Genomic DNA, 18,614 nt, shown 5'->3' on the forward strand with positions numbered 1-18,614 from the left:
CCCCAAACTTAGCTGCTTAAAGTAATATTTATTATCTCGAAGTTTCTGTAGGTCAGGAATTCAGGTATGGCTTAGCTAGAGCCTTTGCTCTAGAGTTTCTTGTGAGTTTGCAGTCAGGGTGTCAGCAGGGGCCATATCTCACCTGAAGGCTCAGTCAAGGGAGAATCCATTTCCAAGCTCACTCATAAGGTTATTATTGGCAGGATTTAGTTGCATGTGGGTTGTTGGACTAAGGGCCTCAGTTCCTTGCTGGCTCTTGGCCAGGGACCCCCTCAGTTCCAGGTATTGTGGGCCTCTCTGTAGTGCAACTTACAACATGGCAGCTGGCATTTGACAGGGAGAGACAGACAGGTAGCCACAGACATGGACACACAGAAGGAGCTTTGCAGTGACATCCCGCCACCTCTGTTGCTTTCTGTTTGCTAGAATCAAGTCACCACAGCCAGTCTTCACTCTAGGGGAATCATCACCCAGGGCTTGAATACCAGAAGGTGGTGATCATTGGGGGCCATCTCAGAGGCTCGCTATCATAAATGGTAATCCTAATAAAAGAGGAATTGCTTCCACATAATAGTTGTCCACAGTGGAATGCAGCTCCTTCCCTGTTTCTGTTTTACTTCAGGAAGAAATTTGCTTCAAGCTTCTTTTTTAATGTTTAGTACCTGTCCATACATACATACATTCAACTCTACTTAGAGCTAACTCTTATTCACAAATTTGGTGTATACAAACTTGCCGCTTGAAGGGATCCATGTACATTTTCACATAATATATAATTTGGAGGGGCACTATTTAGCATAAAAATTTAACAGGTTTTTAATATATTCATTTGTGGTGGCTTCTGCAGCTTTGAATGGGTAAAATGAGTTCAGAGCCAGGTTTTGAAGGCTTTCTATGTCATTTGTTGGAAGGCTTGTGCCAAAAGGCAGAGGTTATAGCGTGACCTGGCTGGGGTCACTCTCATTCATGGGTGCAGACTGTACCATCAGCTCTAGCTGGCTGCTTCGCACATTCACTCTATTGGCTGGGAGGGTGGAGGATCACCATGTGTACAAAATCTTCTAGCTGCTGGAAGCTACAGAAAGTAATTTAAAGGGTATTGTTGTTTTGAAGTGAGAGTAAAGCCACATGTTGAAAGGACAGATCATCAGAAACTATTCTAACCTTTTGGCCTCTATGGGGAGGAGGGAGGAAGGAACCCCAGTGCTTCTCATATTCCTGGAGTAAATTAGTGCCTAGGTCAGATTGTCCCTCCCCAACATCCACAGTATTGTTGACAAGAATGAAAGAACCTCCCCTCCAATTCTCTTCAGCTGCCCCGCCCCACCCAGGTATGGCAGCCTCACTCCTTTTTCCCTTGAGGTCATCAGAATTGAGCCCTTTTATCGCTGTTTTCATTAACTACCACAAGAAGCCCAGGACTCTAGGGTCCTTCCTCATGCCCCATGTATTTGTTTACTTTTCTGTCCAGATCCCTTGCCTTTCTCCTGCTCCTTTTACTGGATTTCCCTTTTCCTCAGCCTCTTCTCTGAACATTCCCTTCATCTTTTTGTTTAGACTGAAACTGGACTTTTCACCTGTGGACACCCCTTTCCTCAGTTTTTCCTGCACTATGCTCAGTTTGTGGTTCTTTTTCTTCCCATATCTCTCATATATCTAGGCCTAGAGGTGGGGATAGAGACTTGCTTCTCATTGCTTTTTTCAGACCCCTTTCATCCCTTTTCTCCATAAACATTCCAGCTCCAAATTTCATCAGATGCTACCTTGTACTCATCTATAGACCTTCTGGGTCATTCCCTTTCATTTCTTTTAAGGTTTTTAGCTCCTAGCTCATGTCACTTTTTCTAGCACTATTTCTGTGATATTTACAGAAATATCACTGTCTATGTAGACAGTTTTTTTTTCCCCAAAGCTCTAGACTTCCCCAGTGATCATATCCTCTGTCCTGCCTTGAGGTATTTGTCCCCCATGGTTATATCCTAGACCTTGATCTTACCAATAACTAAAACACCTTCATAACTCAATTTTACACATCCTGGCCACTACCGTCTATCCTTCCAAACCACTCCTTCTACCACCCAAACATCTACGACTCTTCTTCAATCCCCTGTTACCTGCATTCTACTAATTCTACTACTTTTTCATTGGTTTTTCAGTAGGGCTGTTATTATAATCACAATCTTGCATATACCCTCAACTCAGCTGACCCCTTCCTCTGACTTTGTCATCTGCCTGGTGAAGTTCCAGCTCTTTGAACTCCCTTATTTATACCTCCTTTTCTTCATTTTAATGTAGCTGGAGAAGAACACAGCCATGCTGTAAGTTTAAATTCATAATCATGGACCTCAAGAGGGTTAATGCTGCCCATACAGTGTCCTATTTTCTTCTCTTCTTTCTTCACCCACCCCCGTAACCACCCCCACCCTTTTAACTTTCAAAAAAATAGAAATAATCAGAATGTCCACAAGGTTTCACCACCATATCCATCTAAGTAACTGCTTCTGGCTTTTGTACATCCCATGCTCTACTTAGTAAATCCAATTCCCTCTCAATTATTCATGAACGTTGTTCCATAAGTCCCCCCCACCCATGCAGCATGTTTTTCTTTTTTTCTTTTTCCTTTTTCTTTTTCTTGCTTTTTAGAGCCTCACCCATGGCATAGGTAAATTCCCAGGCTAGGGGTCTTGTCAGACCCCAGCACAGCCACAGCAGTGTGGGATCTGAGCCATGTCTGCCACCTACACCATAGTTCGAGGCAATGCCTGATCCTTAACCACTGAGTGACGCCTGGGATTGAATCTTCATTCTCATGGATTCTAGTTGGGTTTGTTTCCACTGAGCCACAGAGGGAACACTTTTCCTTTTTTTAAATTAGAGTATAGTTGATTCACAGTGTTGTATCAATTTCTGCCACACAGCATAGTGACCTAGTCATACATATATATATATATATATATATTCTTATGTTTTTCTTTATTTAAAATTTTTTCTATCAATGAATAAGCATACTTTAATTTATTACATTAAAAAAAGGGAGTTCCTGTTGTAGCTCAGTGGTAACAAACCTGACTAGTATCCACGAGGATGTGGGTTCAATCCCTGGCCTTGCTCAGTGGATTAAAACATTGCCGTGAGTTGTGGTGCAGGTCACAGATGTGGCTGGATCCCGTGTTGCTGTGACTATGGCTTAGGCAGACAGCTGCAGCTCCGATTCAACCTTAGCCTGGGAACTTCCATAGGCAACATATGCGGCCCTAAAAAAAAAAAAACCACAACAACAACAAAAAACCTCTTCTGACTTCACTTTTCCCTCTAGCTGCTACTCTTTCTTTACTCCCCTTTACATTGAAACTCCTTGAAAGAGTTGTTTATATTTACTTTCTCTAATTCCTCTTTTCCCATTCTCTCGTAAACCTCCCCCAAGCAGCTTGGCCCTCACCACTCTACCCATATTGCTGTTGTTAAGATCACTGATGACCTCCATGTTCCTAAATCTAATAGGTCAGGGCTTAGTTATCACCTTTTACTACACATCAGTAGCGTTTGGTATATTTGATTACCCCCTCCTTGAAACATTCCTCTATTTGACATCTTAGATTTCTTCCCACCACACTTGCTGCTTTTTCAGGTGCTTTAGAGTTCAGTCTTCAGGCCTTGCCTTATCCATGGTTATTCCCTAAGTGAACTTATCCCATTTATAAGTTGGCAACTCCCTGATTTGTATCTCCTACCCACAGTTCTCTCCTAAACTCTGGAGTTATATATTCAGCTGCCAACTTGACATTTTTACCTCGATGGCTAATAAAATTCTCAATCCTAACATGTCCAAAACTGAACTATTGATCTTCTCACTTAAACCTTCATCTCCCTTAGTTGTCCTCATCTCATTAACTAGCAATGCAGTCTTTCTGGGGGCTCAGGCAAAAACCGTAAGTGTTATCCTTGGCTTCTCCTTGAACACCCCGTATCCATTCTGACAGCATACCCAGATTGATAGTTATTTCAGCTTAAACATTTATCTGGAATTGGAGTGAATTTTTCTGCCTCTAAAACTCTTGCCCTAGTCCATGTTTCCATCATCTCCCTGAAACAACAGTGTTTCTGATTATTGAAATAGCCTCTTATCTAGTTTCCCTGTTGTGTCTCCTAGTCCCCTCCACAAACTTAGCTGTTTCTAAAAGTGCAACCAGAGCAGTCCTTTTTTTTTTTTTTTTTTTTAATGGCTGCACCAGGGATCAAACTCATGCCACAATAGTGACAATGCCAAATCCTTAACCCGACAGGCCACCTGGGAACTCCCAGAGCAGTCCTTTTAAAACAATCAGTTCATGTCTCTATTTTCCCAAAACTCTCTAATGGTTTCCCAACTCATACCGTAAAAGTAAAAATCCTTACAATGACCAACAAGGCTCTATATCAGTGTGATCCAGTGGAACAATAACATCAGCTATGTGTGTAAAACAAAATTTTTTACAACTATGCTGTAAAAGTAAAAACAGATGAAATAAATTTTAATGTATCTGATTTAAACCATTATGTCAAAATATTATTTCAGCAGGTATCAATGTAAGGAATTAATGAAACTTTTCTTTTTTCGTATAAAGTCTTCAAAATCTGGTGTGTATTTTACAGTTTTGATGCCAAATTTTGATTGGTATGTAGGTTTCATAAAATTTACAGTTGAAAGTAGATTTATATATCCAAGTAATTCTAAACATTCTTAAAATCTTCTAATAACTGAATTCAGTATTGGTTTTAAAGTTTAATTAATTAAAATTTAAAATTCAAAATTCAGTTTCTAGGCACATTTCAAATGCCCAGTTAGCCATATGAGGCTAGTGGCTATCATCTTGGACAACACAGCCCTTTACCATCTGGCCTCTCTTCTCTGACCTCATCTCCTACTGTCTTCTCCTTTGTTCATTCTGCTCCAGCTGTAGCGGCCTCCTGTTCTTTGATTCGAGCAGACACTTTGATTTCAGAGCCTTTGCATTTGTTCAATTTGCTTAAAAAGTTTTGCTCCCAGACAGCTGCATGACTTACTCTTTGCCCTTTTTCAGGTCTTTGCGCAAGTGTCACCCCCTTAGAGAAATTTTCCCTCACTAACCTACTTAATATCTGTACCAGTTGTCTTCTCTTTCAAAATCTTTAATGTCCAAGCTGCCTTTTGAAAGACAAGAGAAGAGGGCTGAAAGGGGAGAGATGGCTTGATCTACAAAGGAAAGCTGTGAAATACAATTGTTCCATACAAACAACTACATGAATATGTGATGCAAAGTGTAGAATAAAATCAGATTGAACAAGTAACTATCTCTCAGCTTGCTACTACCTAGGCAGCTCAGATGATCTTTTTTTTTTGTACACATGACTGACCCCTGTATAGATGTAAGCTTTTAAGTGCACCATTCTGCCTTAACATCTTCTTGTATTTTCTTGGGCACCTAGCATAGAACTTTGACCAAAAGGCAATTGGTCTCCAATTATTGGCTACCTGTTGGTTAGCCTTTTGTGTTTTATATTTTATGGTTGCCTTTCTACCTTCTTTCCCTTTTTTTTCAATGCCAGTAACTGGTATACTTGCTGATAGTATTCGTGTGTTGGCTTCGCATGCCCCACAGCTGTGGCTGTGACACTGATTCTTTCCTTGTTTATTCTTGTGCACTCTTATCCATTTTCCAAAACCAACACATCTAAGAAGTCTTCACTGAATCTCCCTGTTTATTAACTCCCACCTCAGTGCTACTTTTATGTGTGTATACTTCTGTTTTGCATTCTAGTAGGGAATATAAACATGTAAACACAATTGCAGTAGAATATGGATTTTTGAGGGGAGGGACTGTGCCTTACTTTTTTTTATGGCCATACCTGTGGCATATGGAAGTTCCCAGGCTAGGGGCGGAATCAGAGCTGCAGCTGTAGGCCTGTGCCACAGCCACAGCAATACCAGATCTGAGCCACATCTGTAGCCTGTGCTGCAGCTTGTGGCAATGCCGGATCCTTAACTCGCTGAGCAAGGCCAGGGATTGAACCTGCATCCTCACAGAGGCTATGTTGGGTTCTTAACCAACTAAGCCACAATGGGAACTCCCTTTTTTTGGTGTTTAATGCTTTCCTGAGTTCCCTGAATATAGCAGGTATATATAGTGCTTGTTAAATTGAATGAACCAGGCACAGAGCAGTAGAGTTGGTATTAATGAACAGAATTTATGTGTAAAATACAGGTTTTAAACGCAAGTACCTATTTTATTTTATTTATATTTCTGGTCATGCCCATGGCATGCAGAAGTTCCCAGGCCAAAACCCAAGCCACAGCAGTGATGATGCCAAGTCTTTCACTACTAGGCCATCAGGGAACTCAAGAACCTTTTAAAAACCACATTGAGAGGCAAGAGATAACTGAGCTGTGAGAGAGAGTGTGAAGAGGAACAGTAAAATCAAAGATCAGTCCTTACATTGGAGGGAGTCTAAGAGCCTGGAGTTCTCAGAAGAACTTACTGTGTTGGAAAGCCAGGAAAACACATGTACTCAAAGGAAGTGAAATGACATATCTTTGTATTATAGGAATACTCTTTTCAGTTTTGCCTTGGATTTTGCTTTTGAGTATATTATTTCTTGACATACTTGTAAGGTTGTTTGCATCCCTACTTAATATTTGGCAATCTGACATCTCATTTATTGACCAAGGGATTGAGACAGATAATCGAGTCCTTCTGATCCTGTGATTCTGTTATTTTGAGGAAAGGGGATCCTGTTAGTAAGTTCTTAATGGTACCCTGTTAGACACAAGAATTTTCCTCAGTTTGGCTTGCTAACTGCCAGTTTGCTCCTTATAAACGGAGTATGTATTAAAAGTGGGTATTTGAGTTGCCTATAAGAATATTTTGGTTGCAAGCTCATAATATGAAAATACACTTTGGATTGTCAGGAAATTAGAGTTTATGGAATTTTTCTCCAGAGTTATTTTTGGAGACTCAGAATTTTAAGCTGGCACCACATCTTGGCAGTTAACTTTTTTCTAATTAGGGGTTCTGGGTAAACTGGAAAAGTATTTCTTCTCTGTAATTTATTGCTGATGGGTGGTAGTACATGCACACATTCCAGCAGATATCGGAAAGAAACAGCAAGGGACAAAAATTCTTCTTCTCTGGTTTTTACACATTTGTTCTTTGTTTTAAATAATGTCAAGTATTAAAAATTAAAAGTAAAAAATAAGTATACCTCCACAAATAAGTTTTATAAGAAATACCAAAATAGAGCAGACCCCACAATACAAATAAAAGGAGGTAAGTGTCTCCCTTATTCTTCATACTCTAACGCTACCCCTTCTGCCCAGCTTTAGCCACTTGAGACTGGGTAATTCTGTTGGGCCTGATAACTCACCCTAATTCTTAATTGTTTTTTTCCGTCACAGAAAGTGTGACAATTCCTTTATATTAGTTTTTATTTTTTACCTATGTCTGCTTCCTAGCAGCGTAGCTCCTCTGCGTCACTCTGAAGGTCTTGCTCTTGCAGCTAGACTACCCTACACAGACTATTCATGAAACCATTATCCTTTTTCCCTTGCTGAGAACCAGATGTTCCCTCCTTTTAGTGGGTGTAAACAGAAGCAACATGCCTATCTTTTTTTCACATGTAGGTGACATCCAGCAGTTACTTTAAGACATTTAGCTTGCTTCTTAACATTCACGCCCATTTCTTCTCTTGGCAAAGTGTGCAGAGTATCCCCACAAAGGTCGCACTGTCCAGTTATGTTTTTTGTGAGAACTGGATATCTTCTTCCCCATCTAAGTATTTATCTTGTCACAAGATTTTCTTAGAATAATGTAATATAATAAGTATTTTATAGACATTCTAATGCTCCTACGTTAAGTTAGATTATATAGCTATTTGGTGTTGCGGGTGATACTGTGAATTTGTGATTTGCATGGCTTCAGATGTCATAATTTTTCCCCCCACTTTCTAGGAAGTAACAGCTAGCAGTCGCCACTATGTTGACAGGCTATTTGACCCTGATCCCCAGAAAGTTCTACAAGGTGTCATGTAAGTAGTATGTATTTAAGAGTCTATCAAAAAGTCTTATTTGTTTCATGTTTGAATCTGTCAAATATTATAATTCTGAAAATGCAGGGTTTTAATTTTTTATTCCCTTTTGGAAAGACCTCTTGACATTCATGGCTTTAATATGGTGCTATAAAGACTTGCCTGTTGGTTAGTTGTTAACTGACATGGTTAACTTCATTTTTTTGTAGAATACCTGTTTTATGTTTAAATTTTTTTTTACTTAAGAGAATTCTTCTGTGACATTAATAACCAGAAAAATTAGAAAGGGGTGGGAGAATAGGTCGTTAGGTTTGGGGGATGTTGTTTTTGGTTAACTGATTGATTGTCTATAAGGTTTGAATCTTCTAGTGATGTTTTAAATGTCAGTCAGAATTTAGAAAGCAGTCCACTAAAAAATTTAAGTAAACTCTTGATAACATAGATGCCCTTGTTTTCTCTACAATTGCCTTATATTTAATGAGAGGAAACATTTTAAAGCAACATGCATGAGGTGATTATATTTTTAAAAAATTAGGACAGGTGTTCCCGTGGTGGCGCAGTGGTTAACAAACCTGACTAGGAACCATGAGGTTGCGGGTTCGATCCCTGGCCTCGCTCAGTGGGTTAATGATCCGGCATTGCCGTGAGCTGTGGTGTAGGTCGCACATGTGGCTCTGATCTGGTGTTGCTGTGGCTCTGGTGTAGGCCGGCGGCTACAGCTCTGATTGGTCCCCTAGCCTGGGAACCTCCACATGCCACAGGAGTGGCCCTAGGAAAAGCAAAAAAAAATTAGGTAGGACAAATGTAATAAGACTGCAAATGATCGAAAGATGAAATCTCTTTCATAAGAGCAGATCATCATGTTCTTATCACATTGCTTCTAAGAAAGAAGGTCTAGCCTAAGACAACTCTTGGCATTCGGAAACATGGAGCACCCCAGGGCTGAACTGTGTCCTGGGGAAGGAGGACACACAAAAGGTCAGGATGAGATGCATTTTGGATAGCAGTGAGGGCATAAATGAGTCCCTTTCTTTTTCTTATCCTGCTAGTGTTGTCAGCAAGGTAGCATTTTCAGTTTTACTCTCACCCAACCAAGGCAAAGCTAGGGTGTTTTGTCCATGGACGTTTCTACTGACTAATTCTTCCTCCTCCTTCAAAAGAAAAAAAAAAAGCCTCTGTAGCAGGGATGTCTTGGGGGTATTTGTGAAGGCAAGATAAGCAAGAAAGGCTGCTTGACTCTTCAAATTTAGCTAAAAGTGAAGGTAAGGAGGTGGAGGGAGACCCACCTGGGATACTTGACACCTTCTCTTTACATCTTCTCCTTTTACAGAAACAGGAGATGATATTTCTTGTTTTCTCATTATGTTAATTAGCCTTTGTCTCTTTAACTGGGAGACTTTATAATGGTTTAATCAGTCCCCTTTAAGTTTGCTTTGATTAATACCAGGAAAAGTGATATTAAATCCATCTGTTAAATAAATCAGTTTGGGTTGTACTTACACAAATTAATTGAAGGGATAGATTTAATTTGACATTCTTAGGTAGGCACCCCCCCCCCACACACACACAAAGCCAGACAGCTTTGTATATTGATAATCCTAGATACCACTTACGATTTCTCAATAAATAGTTTAAAGTGTCAGACTCATTGATTATTCATTAAGTGATAGATGATGATGTGGTTGTTATTTTTGTTATTCCTGCTGCTATGATTAGGAGAAAAGCTAAAGGTTTTTTTTTTTTTTTGGTCTTTTTAGGACCGCACCTGCAGCATATTGAAGTTCCCAGGCGAGGGGTTGAATCTGATGGAGTTGCAGCTGCTGGCCTACACCACAGCTTGCAGCAATGCTGGATCCTTAACCCACTGAGTGAGGCCAGGGACTGAACCCACATCCCCATGGATACTAGTCAGATTCTTAACCTGCTGAGCCATATCAGGAGCTCCTTAAATTTCTCTATCAAGGATTCTGTGTGAAAGATTTGTATCTTGAGTCGTTTCTGATATGAGTAACTAATTCAAGTGTTGTTACATTTAGAAATGTCACATTTACCAAAGAACACTGTAGCTTCTTGAAAAATGATAAAATATTAAATAAGTCATAAAAAACACTAGGAAGAGTGTATTATTACAGACCAGATAAGGTATAGTTTGACAGTCTTAGTGCCTCTTAAAGAAATTATCAAATCTCAAGACACTTAGCTATCAGCTAAGAAGATAAGAAAAGTGTGTGGCGGGATAGTGGAGTGGAAAGAGTATAGGCTTTCAAGTTGGGCAACGGTAGGTTGAATTCCTGGTTATGATAGTTCCTGATAGAGTCCTTTCCTAGTAGAGTGCTTGGGCAAGTTATTTAATTTCCTGGAGCCTCAACTTTATCATCTGTAAAGGGAGAGTAATATTACCCATTTTGCTAAGTTGTTAAGAATTAAGAATTAAGTTAGAAATACAAAATTCAGTGCCTGGTATGTTGTGGATATCCACAAATTGGCCCTTAAATGGTTAGCTGTTAATGGCCCTAATTTAAAACAACTTCAGATGATTCTTTTCATAGAGAGAAAAACTCAAAAAATATCCAAGAGATAAAACAATTCAAACTGGAGGAGAGGAGCTGGAATTCTTGATTCAGCCAGAGAATGCAAGTGCTAACATTTCATAAATGTGATTGCTACTTATAATTTTAAAATCTATAGTTTGAAAAAGATCACTCAAAATCTTTTCCCTTTATGGTCTTCTGGAGGTGTTTGTAGTGTGATTTGATAAAGCTTTCTTTACCCTAGAGAAAAGTAATTATTCTTTCTGACTTAATTCTTTCCTCAACTTTGTTGCTATCTGAAAATTAATTCTGTGTAGTCAAGGGGATGAAAAGTGAATTATATTTTTAACACTTTATTCTAAGTAGCTTGTCTAATACAAGAATAACACAATATTGCTAGAGGAAAAAGGGAACCAAAATGATGTTTAGGAGAAGAGAAAAGACCACTTTTTTCCTTTTAATACACATTACTCAGCCACTGTGAGTCAGTCATACAGAGACCATAACTAGATCAAAATAGGCAGGTAGAAGGGAGATAGTCACAGAGTGTAAACATCCAAAGGTAGCCTTCTAATTTTAGGGAAGGAAGAGATAGAGGCTGAAGTAATCAGCTTTGAATCCAAAATATACATTTAGAAAGATAAAATATTTCATGACTAGCCCTAGCTTCAAGACAACCAGAGTTCTATCACTTTTCTAGCAATATTGTCTGATTTTTCTTGGTAAAATGTGTGAACATGTAAACATACTAGCAGGAAAAACAAAATCACAGAAATTAAAAGATGAATAATGACTTTTCATTGTGGACTGTAACTAATCTACTCAGCTATGTTAGAGCCACGGCCCTATCCATAAATAAAGGGAACTTCTCTGTAGATAACCCATGTTTAAAGGACCACTTTACCTAGCTAGTGTATGCCTTTGTTGAAAAATACTATTAAACACAAGAACTGCTTAATTTTATTATTTTTATTTTTATTTATTTTGGGGTGTACTGTGGTGTGCCCATGGCATGTAGAAGTTCCTGGGCCGGGGATCAAACCCATGTCATGGCAGTGACCTGAGCCGCTGCAGTGACAATGCTGGATCCTTAACCCATTGCGCCACAAGAGAACTCCCTAATTATGGTGCCCCTTCTACACATGCTGAGGCCCTAGCAGTTAGCTTGAGACATCCTGGAACGTGGTTCTCCATAGGTGGTGGACTTCCTAAACACCTGATGTTTAATGCCTGATGTTTATTCTTATTTATTTATTTGGCCACACCTGCAGCATGTGGAAGTTCCTGGACCAGGGATGGAACCCATGCCGAAGCAGCTACCTGAGCCACTGCAGTGGCAATGCTGGATCCTTAACCCACTGCACCACAAGAGAACTCTGAGAACTGCTTAATTTTAATTCTTGCAGAATGGGAACTTCTTTTTTTTTTAATAGTACAGTATTTAGCATAAGTTTGAATGGTTGTATTGTATTAAAGGTTTGGAAACAGAACCCAGTCCTGAAAAGCAAGGTTTCAAATGCATAATTGAGTTGTTATGGAGTAAGAATGGAGTGAGATATTAACAGGGAGAATAAGGAGATTAGTTGTGTAGATTAGTAACTTCAACAGAGAGTATTAGATAAATTATATCATATACCAAATTTTGAGCTTTCTCTAGTGTGGAGATCTGCATATGACTTGAAAAAAACAATCACAGGATATTTTTGGTTTGGGTAATCTCATAGTTGAAGAAGAATATTAACAAGCTTTTGTAGCCCTTGCGTCAAAGCTGCTTAAACATTGTTCTTTTTTAGCATGTCTAAGTTAGAGCACCTGAATTTGGTTTTTACTTTGGTGATTATCCATGGAAAAAAATCAGTGGATATCCTTGTGTGGCCTTATGTTGATACTCTCTATGTTGAAAGGCAAAAGATGGTATAAGTGAATGTGGCTGGCTTTGTAGATTCAAACTTGAATCAGACTAGAAAACTAGATTGGATCTCTCTGGTAAACTCTGGAAGGCAATTGTGGATACTGTAGAACTGTGTGGTTTTCACCAAGTATCTTTGTTTCTTTTTTCTTTTTAGGGCCACACCCACGGCATATGGAAGTTCCCAGGCTAGGGGTCGAATCAAAGCTGTAATCGCATATGGAATTTCCCAGGCTAGGGGTCGAATCAAAGCTGTAATCGCTGGCCTACGCCACAGATCAGGGCAACCTGGGATCCTTAACCCATTGAGTGAGGCCAGGGATCAGACCCACATCCTCATGGATAGTAGTTAGTTTTGTTACCACTGAGCCACAATGGGAACTCCAAGTATCCATTTTTAAAAAGTCTCTTCTGAAGTATTTTAATGTACAAGTGAAATAAATTCATTTTGGTGGTAATCTTGGTGCTTGATTTTCTGATTCCAGGAAATTATGTACCTCTAGTTTCAGTAGAATATGGACACTTTACATTTTCTTGCATCAGCTAAAGATATGAGCTCCCATTAAATGAAGCCTTTGGCTTTGACAATTTTAAATTAAAGGATAAGTTTTAGGATAATTTAAAAGAAATACCCTGTTAGTTACTTTTAAAAGTATTACAGGTAAACATAAATGAAGTGACCTTAATATCAGATGAAATGGAGTGATAATGAGTCTTTGTTTAAAACTGTATTCTGAGACAGTTCAGTCTGGTTACAAGAGTAGCAAGACTCCCCAGAAACTATAAATATGAAACTATCTTTTCACATTTATAAGCTACTTAACTGTATGTGCCCATATTTATAATATTCTAACACATTTCTTGATGTTCTTTGGAGTGATTACTAAAATATTTATTAAAGTACTATAAAAATATTTTGGCATTTATTAGTGTAGTTATTAGATTGCATGTTTAATTTTTGGAGAATGTAAAGTGATTTGTAATCATACATTGATAAAATAGTTAAGTATAACAATTCCTAATTTCTGAACTAGTGTTGATACAAATCAGAACTACATTCCAGAAATCTGCACCACAGCATATCAATTCTCAGTTCTGTTCAGTTTATACATATAGTAGCTGCACAATAAGTCCCTAGGTTGACTTGAAATTCACTATAATTTCATAGTACCTCCTAAATCAAAGCCTTCTTTTCTTTTCTTTTTTTTTTTTTGGTCTTTTTGCTATTTTTTTTTGGGCCGCTCCTGAGGCATATGGAGGTTCCCAGGCTAGGGGTCCAGTTGGAGCTGTAGCTGCTGGCCTACGCCAGAGCCACAGCAACGCGGGATCCGAGCCGCGTCTGCAACCTACACCACAGCTCATGGCAACGCCGGATCGTTAACCCACTGAGCAAGGGCAGGGATCGAACCCGCAACCTCATGGTTCCTAGTCAGATTCGTTAACCACTGCGCCACAACAGGAACTCCTAAAGCCTTATTTTCAAAATAACTTTGGTTTGCATTAGAGATCATTATCATCTAATTATTTTAAAATTAGTAGTTCAAAGAAAATAAATAAAATCAGCAGTTCATATATGATAATGGTGACTTTGGAATATGAATAATCTTATTCCTTAGCCATGCTGGATATTAGAAAACTTACTGTACTTGGGTGTTCGGATGTTACATTCTCCAAAAAGAACATCATAATTATTATTACAGGGAGAAGGCAGTGAGTATGTTTGTATTTTTCCAAGTTCAAATAACTTTGTAAGTTGATTATCCTGTTACCTTATTGTAGCTACCCACAAATATGTATTTTCTTCTATATCTTAAGAAAAGTGAGTTTTTCTAAGTAGATTAAACTTTATACTCTGATTATAGTTTTTAGTATACACTGTACTTTTTTGGCTACTTCACACTGATTAGACCAAGAATGACTGTATAGTATTCCAAATAAGAGCTGCTTCAGGTAAGTGAAAAGTCGTGCTGGTTCAAAATGAAAATGACGCAGTTGATCTTAGCTTCTGGCTGCAGCCTTAAATGATTCTTATAATTTTCTATTTTTAGGTGATAATTAGGTTTTCAGTGAAGATTTATTGCTATTTTTAACTGAATCATTTTGCTGTACACCTAAAATTAATACATTTTAAATCAGCATACCCCAATATAAAATACAAATTTAAAACATTTTAGAAATTATTGCTATTTTGATGATTTAGGAATAAATATGATCATACCTGAATGACTTAAGACTTTGTTTCTCCACCAGGTCTAGATTCCAATTTTTTTAACTTTTCCTACTATTTTAATGGCAAAGTGTGATGTTTACTTTCTTTCTTGGTTTTTGATCACAAGTCGTAATACTCTGATACAGACATATGCTCTAGTGGGCACTGTACATGTTGTTTTCATATTCAGGACCTTTTTCTCTACCACACTAAAAATTAATCTCTTTCAGAGCAACAAGAGGAAGTAGAAAGGTTAGCCTCCTTGTAAAGATTAGCCTTTTTTTTTTTTTTTTGCTTTTTTGGCTAGTGGGAAAATTTAAGATTCCAGCTAAATTTTACTTGAAAATGTTGCCCGATAAATGCATTTTTGTAACACCTTAATATTGGCTCCTCTTCTCCATCCTCAAAGAGTAGAATATCCCCTAGGCTTACATTTTTGCCTTTCTACCTGGATATTCTTATCTCATCTCAAAGATAATTCAGTATGTATAAAATCAAGATAGATCCTTGCTTCCTAAGGGATATATTCTTCAAGTTCCTTGTGTTCTCTGCACCCAGACACCCAGCCTTGAAGTAGTCACTCAAGACCTATCACATATCACATTTCCTATGCCTATCAGATCATCTTGTTGGGACTTCCCATTGTGGCACAGCAGAAATGAACCCGACTAGTATCCATGAGGATGTGGGTTCTATCCCTGGCCTCGATCAGTGGGTCAGGGATCCATTGTTGCCATGAGCTGTGGTATAGGTTGCAGACATGGCTTGGATCCCTCATTGCTGTGGCTGTGGCATAGGCTGGCAGCTGTAGCTCCGATTCAACCCCTAGCCTAGAAACTTCCATTTGCTGCAAGTGCAGCCCTAAAAAATAAAGCAGAGGAGTTCTTGTCGTGGCGCAGTGGTTAACGAATCTGACTGGGAACCATGAGGTTGCGGGTTCGATCCCTGGCCTTGCTCAGTGGGTTAAGGATCCGGCGTTGCCGTGAGCTGTGGTGTGGATCGAAGATGCGGCTTGGATCCCACGTTGCTGTGGCTCTGGCGTAGGCCGGTGGCTATAGCTCCAGCTCCGATTCGACCCCTAGCCTGGGAATCTCCATATGCCGCAGGAGCAGCTCAAGAAAAGGCAAAAAGACCAAAAAAAAAAAAAAAAAAAAAAAATCTTGTTAAATGCTTCCTTAAAATGTCCCCTCTATTAATGGTTCCTGTGACTGCCACCACCTAGTCAGTCTCATATAACCACATACCTGGATGGATTGAGTAATTCCTTCAACAGACATTTATTGAGTGCCTATATCAGGTGCTAGGTAGGCATTTTGCTAGTATGGGAGTATATAAGGGTGAATAACAGTGCTCTGGGGGATCCAAAAGTCTAATGCAGGAGTCAAAATAACTAAAGAGACAGTCTATCATAGTTTGAATAGTGAATACTCTGATAATGATAATCACAGAGGGTCTTGGGACCACAAAGGAAGGGCATCAGACATTTATTTGCCTCTCTTAATCTAAAATTATCTGTATCCCAATCCATTCCACATTCAGCTTATTTTCCTTAGTTGCTGCTTCCATCATGTCCTTTTTCTGATCAAAAACATGGTTGCTCCTTATCCATCCCCCTTTAGTTTGTCTTTTTTTCCCTATCACTTTTATAACTTTGTTCCATGCTTAGTGTTCCCATGTTAAGGGGAACTTTATTTTCAATCCTGGCTCCTGATACTGCCCCCAAAATATGCCATATTTATTTCCATTATGGTTCTTTTTGCTCTTCTCATCCACTTATCCAAATTCTAGCCATTTTCTAAGGTTCATCGTAGTTCCTACCATTGCCTCAAAACCTGTTAAGCTTGTCTTATCATCTCCTTTTCTCAGCCCTATAAGCACACTATTTATAATATAGTGTTGCTTTACATTGATATTATTTTTCTCTTCCCAAGGAGATTGTAAACTCTTCAGATCATGCATCCCCTTGTGTGATGCATTTGTATCCTTCGTAGAGCCTAGCACAATGCCGAGTCCAAAAGTAATCGTTGAATTTCAGTAGTATGTAAGTAGGGCACTGCTCCCCCAACATTAAAAATTAGTGGACGTGATATTATATTTCTTTGATCTACGGGGAGAAGGATGTCTTTGACTAAAAGATATACTTTTATTTTGTATAAAAATATAAAATTGAAAGGAGGAAAAAAGTAGACTTACTGAATTCTTTTGTGTTTTCAGTCAGTTTGTTCTGAATGCCTTATATGCTGGCAGTAATGGAAAAAACACTTGATATAGATATGAAAGACAGAGGTTGAGACTGGCTCTGTCATTTAATGTACACAAAGCAGTGTATAAATCTTGCATAGTTTTGTTGTGCCCCCCTCTCAATGATAGTTGTGAGTTTGCATTTTACAAAAATACAGTTTTCTGTATGGTGTATTTCATGATCCATTGATAGTAACTTCTCTGATAGTTGTAGGTCAGACTGGTTTCTTGCCTCTGAAGAAGAAGTAGACTTATATCCCCAAAAAAGTAATGGGTATGCTGTAATAAAGGACACTAGAAGGGATACCTAGCCCAGACCTGGAAGTTGTCAGGACTTGCTTCCTGGAGGGTGCCATTGACACTTAAGCTCAGACCTGAAAGATAAGTAAAGTTAGGGCATGATATAAGGGAGAGCATAAGGAAATGAGAGAGAGAGGGAGAGAGAATGGCTATACTCTGGGAAGTGAAAGAAGCTGCATTTGTCTGGCTCTGAAATTGAATCTTACACTGTACGTAGATCTGCTAAAAATGGGTGTATGTGTTGATTATTGACTCTTTTGGTTTTAACTCTTAGGGAAATGATCTTCTGGTATCCCTTTATAGTAACATCTGAATAGAATTTATTTGCAGGGCACTAACATCGCCTCTTCCTTTTCTAGTATAAATATGTTTTACTTATTAGAGCCAGAGCAAGAATTGTTTCCTTAAGACATTGGTCCATTTTATTAATTGTGTTCTCTTTAGCCTGCAGTTACTCTATAACTACCAGCTGCCTCCTTCGTATCCTTTTTGCAAACTATTGGGGGAACTGGAAAATTTGTTTTGGAAGAGTTTTTATTTGCTCTTGTCTTTAAAAACATTTACTTCGGCATGGTTTCAGATATTTGGATTGTGTTTATAAAGTGAGCATACCTCATTTCTGCTTAGTTTAGGAAGAATGGGGAGATATCAGGGAATATGTTAGGGCTGGGAATTATAGAATAGAGAGAGCCTCCAGGATGGCCCCCGGCATAAAAGAGGCTCAAAAGATAGCTGCTGGACAAACGAATGTGCTGTGTTAGTAGAGTCAGAACACATTACAAGAAAGAAAAGATGAAAGTAAATGACAGACTGCCAGGTTAGGTTTTATAAGCTGATAATTGGGAAGTAAGTCTCTGAGAGAATAGCAGGCATCCTTTAGAAGGCAGGAGCTAGATGTACAATCTCTCATCATACGCTTTGTTCCATGAAGCTTCGATATCACATATTTTATAATCATGTACTCAAACTTGGTTAAAGCCTTAGTAAGCTTCCTTCAGCCTAGTCCTCATAAACAAAAAATACTCCTACTTATCCCTTATGAACCAAATGGAAGATTTTAGGGATAGTTTACAGAGAGAGAGATAAGGCCTTGAAATGTAGACTACCCTCAAGCACCGAGCTAAAGGAAGGAGACTAGCAGGTGCTGTGTTTGCTTCAAGGCTTGTGAAAATGCTATTCAAAAACTTGTGGGAAGGAGTTCCCGTCATGGTTCAGTGGTTGATGAATCCAGCTAGGAACCATGGGGTTGCGGGTTCGATCCCTGGTCTTGCTCAGTGGGTTGAGGATCTGTTGCTGTGAGCTATGGTGTGCGTCACAGATGTGGCTTGGATCCCGTGGTGCTGTGGCTCTGGTGTGGGCTGGCGGCTGAAGCTCCAATTCAATC

The 18,614-nt window shown here is 39.0% G+C and overlaps 1 protein-coding gene across 10 annotated transcripts in view; it reads left to right on the plus strand.

The window, feature by feature from the left end:
• Positions 1 to 18,614, plus strand: part of ARMC8 (armadillo repeat containing 8) — a 100,941-nt gene that overhangs the window by 12,435 nt on the left and 69,892 nt on the right. For 7 of the 10 annotated variants that reach the window (XM_084989835.1, XM_084989838.1, XM_084989836.1 and 4 more), the window contains exon 2: positions 7,964 to 8,040. The exons of the other annotated variants lie outside the window; for them this stretch is intronic. In XM_084989835.1, the coding sequence (XP_084845961.1) occupies positions 7,964 to 8,040 (77 nt within the window). The remainder of the gene's footprint in view (positions 1 to 7,963; positions 8,041 to 18,614) is intronic. 10 annotated transcript variants of the gene reach the window in all.

Source organism: Sus scrofa, chromosome 13 (genome assembly GCF_054392235.1).
Source record: "Sus scrofa isolate SSC_HxYL_T2T_F1_AM1 chromosome 13, Sscrofa_HxYL_maternal_Yorkshire_Landrace_v2.0, whole genome shotgun sequence".
Taxonomy (NCBI): Eukaryota; Metazoa; Chordata; class Mammalia; order Artiodactyla; family Suidae; genus Sus; species Sus scrofa.